Here is an 8,111-nt window from a genome sequence, read left to right as displayed (position 1 = left end):
ATTAATTGTCTTGTTATAAATGTAAATTGGCCCCAGTATGGAGGATAGTGTTAATGTGCGGGGATCGCTGGTCGGTGCCGGTTCGGTTGGGCCAAAAGGCATGTTTCCGTGTTGTAACTCTAAACAAAACTAAACCAAATTATACTTCCCCCTGTCGAAAAAAAGGCAGTCGTTTGAAATGAAGAATACGGAAATGCAGTGCAATTATTCTGAACTCGGAAAGTTTCCAGTGAAAATTCTCATAAACAAGGCGTCAATTTAGACGTAAACTTCCATTATTTGCATCTTTTACCCAATACTTGAAGTAGATATTTCACAGCGTCTTTTAGCTCCTTTCTGAAGCTACTTTGAGTTACTGCATAAATAAACGTATTAGTGCAAGAATTCAACAACTGAAGCATATTAGCGCTTTCTTGCAATATAAATTTGGGATCGCTGAAGCCATTTGGAACACTATTTGTGATTCGTTGGTAACAAAATTGTACGACATACGTCATCCACAGGAGTATGAAACTACCCGAGATGGCAAAAAGTAAAACGATGGACTTCCTCCGGTTCTCCATCTCTGGATCACTTAGTTTTTCTCCATTGCTCTGCGCCCGAAGCCTGCTGCGCGCTTTACTCGCCGCTAGAATGGACCTGACAGTCAGGACATTGAGCAGCAATATCAGAAGGAATGGGGCGCACGGGGTCAAAATACGATCGAACCAGTCGTATGCTCTCCAGAAGGGTGAAGTAAAACGGATTTCCTTCACTCTGCAATACCAGGGAACTTCATTGATTACAAACATGGGCTCATGAATAAAGTACCAGGGCACGCTTTTCAAAGTTCCCAGAGCATACATGGTTCCTACAACCACAACCGCCGTCTTCTCGGTGCAATATTTTGTTTTCAGCTTCTGGCAACAAATGGCCACAAATCGATCAAACGTGAAGGCGACTGTCAACCAGACGGAGGCGGTGCTGAATGCATGAATTAAAACAACGGAGAGACTACACACAGGTGTAATGTACAGGAAGTTACCGGGAAAATAAATCGCCGGAATCCGGTTTAATAAAACAGCGGTGATAATGACTAAGAGATCCATCACCGCCATCGACACCAGGTACTTAGTTATACATCTGGAGAGACCGCACCTTCCTCTGGAAAGGATCGCAATGGCCATTAGATTAACTACAATAAGAGATAGAAAGAAAGATACAATATTATCAAGTGGAATTTTGCAAGTCGGTTATTTTCTGTGACGTACATCGCACGGTGATCTACGTACAAAGGTATAAATTCGGGCGAAAGAGTTCCTAATGCACCGAATCTTTCCTTTTGGCACTTAGTCCCCCAATAATAATAATATCGAAGATTTCAAATGGTTTGAGATATTTGATTTACTGTGTTGAGTAACCCGTATTTGCAGGAGGAATAAAAGTACCTGAAGCTTTTAAGAGTTTGGACCGGCGAGCAGGGATCGTCAGTAACCGGTTCGTGGAACAAAACCGATCGGAAACCTGGAGTTGTTGATTAATTAATAAGCCCCTTTAGTTATTCTGAACTCGGAAAGTGTCCATGGAAAATTCTCATTAACCAGGTTTTATTTTAGACTTAAACTCCCATTACGTTTGTATTTTACCCAATGCTCCGTGGATATTTCATCGCGTCGTTTAGCTCCTTTCTGAAGCTACATTGAGTTACTGCAGAAATAAACATATTAGTGCAAGAATTTAATAATTGAAACACGTTAGCCCTTGCTTGCATTATAAATTTTGGATCGCTGATCTACTTTCATTAGTTACACATTACGAGTGTCCAGTTACCGGTAGCTCGATGGACGCATAAAACGAGGAGTACGATGGTATTAACATTGTTTTGGAATAATGAATAACATTAGAAACATGTCAATATAGTTCAACGCATAAATTACGTAAGTTCACACAATGCCTTGTTTTATTTTCTTCTAACCGCCACCTACTCTAACAGGGTCCAATACTGTACCTGGTGGAGAAGGATCCAGCTACCCACGCCGGTTAGTCAGTGAACGTGGAGGTATATTTCAAAATCAGAGCACTTTGCCTAATCCTTCGTTCCTTCAGCTAGATTATCACAACGCCGCGCGAAACTACCAAGGCAACAATGTTGGAACACAAATAAACAATTGCAGTTATCCATCGACCGGAGCGCCAAATAACCTATTCTCGAGAAAAGAAACTACAGTAAATAACATCTCTGGTTTCACCTGGAATAGCGCAAGCTGCAAGAGCAGTGTAGTAAACGGCGTACACTGGACCTCGAGGCGGGGAGTGCATTTTTAGCGTGCGAATGCTGTCCTGGATCACACATATAATCTACTCGACGCTAACACCGTCCCTCGTTATATCTCGTCGTAATGGAACAACATTAATTCCTGGGAGGTGGAATTAGATAATAGCTTTATTTAGCAAATAAATTTAAAGAGCCGCTTTCAAATAAGCATTACATCACAGCTTTTGTAATTTATTTTTATGAAACAAACATCTTATTGCACTCGATTGAAGTTGCATATTTGATGCAGTAAAACAGATAAAAGCGAATGGCATAGAGTTTTGAAAGGATACTATATTTTATAATTATGTACCGGGCCTTCTATATTACATTGTCTGCCCTATTTATTCTAGTGGACATTTAACCTTTCACATTTAAGTGCATGAAATTTCACCACAGACCAGGCCTCCACCATTCCCCGTTCAACTGAACTCTAATTCCTTCTCTCTGTTTACCACACTTCCACGTCTTCTAGATCTGCAAAGTTCCATGTGGTTCCCTCTGCATTCATGTTTTAAAGGTATCAGAAGAGAAATAATAGTTTTGACCCCAGGCAAATAGCAAATGGTTCTGACCAGGAATGTGTTAAAGAGCCGCACGATGTTTCGTGCTTTGCTTCAATCACTGCTTGACAACATGTGGATTATACATTCACAATGTTCTTTTCAATACGTCCATTCAATATTAATTTCAATATGTGGTAGTGCTTAACGAGTCGTTGGAGACAAGCGGCGTTCAATCTCTACTTCAGACGCATTTAAACTTTTCTCATCGAAGCACATCGTCTTCAACTTTAACGGCTCCTGTAGTCTCTCCAAGAACAAATCTTTCAAAGGATGCAATGGAAATTTCCTTGCTCTAAACAGTCCCAATTATCAGTACACTATTCCGATTCTAAAGTCACGTAAGGCAGGTCTGAAGAAGGGTTCCGATCCGAAAAGTCACCCGTTCGTTTTCTCCAGAGATAGTCTGTCCCGCTGAAATTCTGCAACATTTTATGACTATCTTTGGTTTAAAACATCATCTGTCGTCCCTTCCTACAAATAATGCATGTACAGTTGATTATAAGGTGTGGTTTACGGCCACGGAACAGCAGATGTCTAATACCGTGAAATAATTATTGTAGGTTAGGTGGTTATCTTAGAGTTTCAAACGTTTGTCGTCTTGTGGAAGGAAGTCGAGACACCCAGAAGGGCATTGCGTCTTGCCGATGGTTGCAGCCACGTTGAAGACCTTGGCCAGTCGGAGAGAATGGTATTTTGGGCTAAGTGTATAAGTGGGATAACAAAACAAAGTGATCCGGCAGCAGAAATACAAAAAAAGCTAAAAGTTGTTCAACAAGTTAGCAATATCAAACTGTAAACCACGTATTGGAGTTTCTTCCCAGAGGATAAAATTAAAAGTAGGGAAGTGACGTTAAACCTGAATGACGAGGCAAATGGCAAATAATTCTGTCCGTCATATTTTAAACAGTCAGAGATGCTTTGAGCAAAATACAGAAAGGGCTTACTAGATTTATGCACAAAATATGAGGTATGCACATCAGGGAAAATTGCCTCTTTATCATTGAGATAGGAAAACCGCGTAGTGTCCTTAAATTACGAAAAGTTTCGATTGAACAGGTACTAAGACAATGCCTTCACTTGTGGCGTTAACCCTGACCCAATGCCCTCAATAGAAATAGGTCATAAAGAGATCCAATTTGCAATTTAATCCAAAGTGCGTCCGTCATGTTTCAGAATTGACGTCCTGGAAGAGCTTTTAAGGGACAAATTACGCTAATGGATGAGAGGTTGCTAATGAGCTGCGAAAGGATAGTTTGGATTCGATTGGATGCAATTGGCCTAAATGGCTTTCGGTGAACTATTTTAATTGTATTCAGTGGATGTCGCTTTCGCTGACAATTATCAAATGATTTAGCAATTCCGCTCCACATCATCCTTTCCCCAACCTTCTCAAGGACATTCAATCAATATTGAAACTCTGTTTTCAATAGTAAAATGTACACGATCGATTCTGTTTCTGATTGGTGGGACTATATCCCTACCATTGAGAATAGGTCGACCCACTGTCATTACATGGTTCAATCTTTGATCGTGTAGCATCTCATCGACATTCAGGCCGGCTGAGAAATTAATCGAGGCTTCACTTCCTTCTATCCAGGACATTGCACACAAACGCTGCTTGACCAAGGGCAAAAACATTATTAAACACCCCACCCATCTCCATCATGGACTGTTCACCCTGCTGCTCTCTGGTAAAAGGTATTGCAGCATACGGAGCAGAACAGCCAGGTTCTGCAATAGCTTCTTCCCCGAGCCATCAGACTCTTGAATTCCCAATAATCCGCCGCCATTATTTTTATGTGCGAGTTACTTATTTATTTTTTAAATCTATTTTTATTAATCGGTGTTACATTGTGAGCCAGATGCAACGGCATTTCGTTCAAATGTGCACTCGTCTGGTGTATAGATTTGAATGACAATAAAGTTATATTCATTCATTCAATATGAATTGAAAACGGAGCAGTATAAGTCATATAGGAGCACACATAAGAAGCGAATCGGAATCGCAAAAGAGGGATGTGTGATATCCTCAGTGGACAAGATAGGGGAGAAACCTCAGACAATTTCAGGGAAAAATAATAGCAAAAAGGTAACCAGTGAGGGCATAGATCCCGTTAAGAACCAACGCGGTTGTCTATGTGCGGAGACAGAATTAATTGGTGAAGCTTTAAACGGATATTTCTCATCTGACTTTAACCAGGCGAAGGTCATGGAAGCAAGAGAATTTGGGAAGTGAATAGTGACGTCCTGAAAAATACCAACATTACGAAAGAGGATACGCCAGCATGTTGATACGCACAACGGTTAGTGAATCTCAAAGCATGGCCAAGTCTTTAGATTCTAAACTATAGAGATAAAACATGGAAACATGCCCTTCGGTCTACAGAGTCCACGCCGACCAGCGTTCACCTTACAAACTAGGGACAATTTGCAATTAAACCGAAGGCAATTGACCAACAAACCATAACGTCTTTGGACAGTGAAAGGAAACAGGAGCACCCGCAGAAAACCAATTTTCCCTGATGTGCATACCTCATATTTTTTTTCATCAATCTTGAAAGCCCTTTCTGTATTTTGCTCAAAGCATCTCTGACCATTTAAAATATGACGGACAGAATTATTTGCCATATGCCTCGTCATTCAGGTTTAATGTCACTTCCCTTCTTTTAATTTTATCCTCTGGGAAGAAACTCCAATACGTGGTTTGCAGTTTGATATTGCTAAATTGTTGAACAAGTTTTAGCGTTTGTTGTATTTGTACTGCGGGATCACTTTGTTTTGTTACCCCACTTATAGACTTAGCCCAAAATACCATTCATTCCGACTTGCCAAAAATACCATTCTCTCCGACTGAATATTATATTCCCAATATGACAAGCCATTACGCAATAACGTGGTGCTTGTTTTTTTGTTGTATATTCTTCGTTGTTTCCTGCGACATGTTTACGTCAAAGCAATTCTAAACATATTTCTGGAGCGGGACAACGTAATACTGCGCACGGGTGAACCGCTGCCACAGATAATCAAAGTCAGGCAAAGGGGAGTTTGCACCTCAGAGAACACCAAAGCCGAAGAGTTTGCCAAATCATCTGATTTTCTTTCAAAAAATATAAACGTAGAATCTGCATGGGTGTGATTCGATGGAATATTGGCTTTTTAGTTCAGCCTGATTTATTTACACTTTAGAAGATATGAATCGAAAAAATCCTTGTTTGGATATGTTTAGAATTGCTTTGACGTAATGATGGCGCAGGAAACAACGAAGAAGATACAACAACAAAAAAAAGCACCACGTTATTGCGTAATGGCTTGTCATATTGGGAATATAATATTCTCGTGTTCTTTTTTTGTTCTTGTTAAACGAATCGATGCCTGTATTTCTGTGAAGCTCATCTATATCTTCAGTCATGCGCTTTGCCACTTGCCCCACTGACTACCAATATGCTTTGTTATTTGTTCATTGCTCAAGGAATAAAATTAAAGGCACTGGATTAATTAAGTTAGTTAAGGTTACACACCAAAACTGCAATAAATGCAAATCGTGACTGACTGAAATTATCGGTGATTGATGAGATGTCTGAGATTGATGATTTACGCACACACACACACACACACACACACACACACACACACACACACACACACACACACACACACACACACACACACCTCTCTCTCTCTCTCTCTCTCTCTCTCTCTCTCTCTCTCTCTCTCTCTCTCTCTCTCTCTCTCTCTCTCTCTCTCTCTCTCTCTATATATATATATATATATATATATATATATAAAGGAAATAACTGCAGATAGGGTCAGAGTCATGGAGTCGTAAAGTGAAACAGTGTGGAAACAGGCCCTTCGGCCCAACTCGCCCATACCGGCCTACAATGTCCAAGCTACACTAGTCTCACTTACCGACACTTGGCCCATAACCCCCCAAACCTGTCCTATCCATGTACCCGTCTAACTGTTTCTTATAAAATGGGATAGTCCCAGACTGAACTACCTCCCCTGACAGCTTGTTCCAGACACCCACCACCCTTTGTGTGAAAATGTTACCCCTCCGATTCCTATTAAATCTTTTCCCCTTCACCTTGAACCTATGTCTTCTGGTCCTCGATTCTCCCACTCTGGGCAAAATACCCTGTGCAACTACGCGATCTATTCATCTCATGATTTTGTTTACCTCTGGAGGATCCCCTCTCATCCTCTTGCGCTCCATACTCAACCTCTCCCTATAGCTCACAACCTCTAGTCCTTGTAACATCCTCGTAAATCTTTTCTGAACCCGTTATAGGTTGACAATTTATTTCCTATAACATGGGGCCCAAAACTGAACACAATATTCTAAATGCGGTCTGTCCAACGTCTTATACGACTGCAACATGACCACCCAACTTCTTTACTCAATATTCTGACTGATGAAGGCCAAAGTGCCAAAAGCCTTTTTGACCACCTAATCTACCTGCGACTCGACCTTCAAGGAACCCTGCACCTGTAAGCCGAGATGTTTCCGTTTGTGGAGATAATCATCGCTGAGGGCCATCAATGTAACCGGATCACCTATAAATCTATTGGCAATTTAATCAGAGCAGTATTCTTCCATATCTTTAAACGCTGCCAATGAGAGCTTGGAGTGGTTTTTATCGGATAAAGCATTATGGTCGCGAATTAAACAAGACGTGGCATTAATAATGGAACCAATTGTTCAAATGTCTATCCTTCTGCGGAATGATTTTATACAAGGGACATCAGTTTCGCTGACAATTAGCGAATCTTTTTGGAAGTCAATTTCCAAGACATTCTCGCATCAGGCTTTCCGTTACTTCATCAATGCCACTCAGTTATTATATAAACTCAGTTGTAAAAATAAAATGCATATGATCAATTCTGTTTCTGATTCGTAGTATTATATCCTCACCACTGACTTCAGGTCGATCCACCAATAACTACATTGTTTAACGTTTGATTGTGTATCACCGCTGCACCAACTAATCAGAGTCATTATGAGCCATGTAGGATCACACATTTAAATGAAATCAGGACAGCAAAAAGGGCTGTCCCGCTGAGTTACTCCAGCATTTTGTGTCTGCTTTGGATTTAAACCAGCATCTGCAGTTCCTTCCAACACACAGGGTATAAGATATCTTCGGTACAAACGAAAGAGGAGAATCCCAAATGATTAAGTATGTAAGAGCAAAAGGAGAGAAATTTCGTTTACGAATGCGCGTGGTGGACTATGTGCAGCGCCACACGAG

At 40.7% G+C, this 8,111-nt stretch overlaps 1 protein-coding gene across 1 annotated transcript; it reads right to left on the bottom strand.

Annotated features, from left to right (window-relative positions):
- Window positions 1-275: 275 nt before the first annotated feature.
- On the bottom strand, window positions 276-1,205 carry LOC144601136 (putative G-protein coupled receptor 139; the record flags this gene model as incomplete). The annotated part of the gene is made up of 1 exon (XM_078413092.1): window positions 276-1,205. A coding segment is annotated over one exon (930 nt), but the record flags the coding sequence as incomplete, so codon positions are not given.
- Window positions 1,206-8,111: the final 6,906 nt, after the last annotated feature.

The sequence above is a fragment of the Rhinoraja longicauda genome, chromosome 16 (genome assembly GCF_053455715.1).
Source record: "Rhinoraja longicauda isolate Sanriku21f chromosome 16, sRhiLon1.1, whole genome shotgun sequence".
NCBI lineage: Eukaryota > Metazoa > Chordata > Chondrichthyes > Rajiformes > Arhynchobatidae > Rhinoraja > Rhinoraja longicauda.
This window is presented reverse-complemented; position numbering and strand designations above follow the sequence as displayed.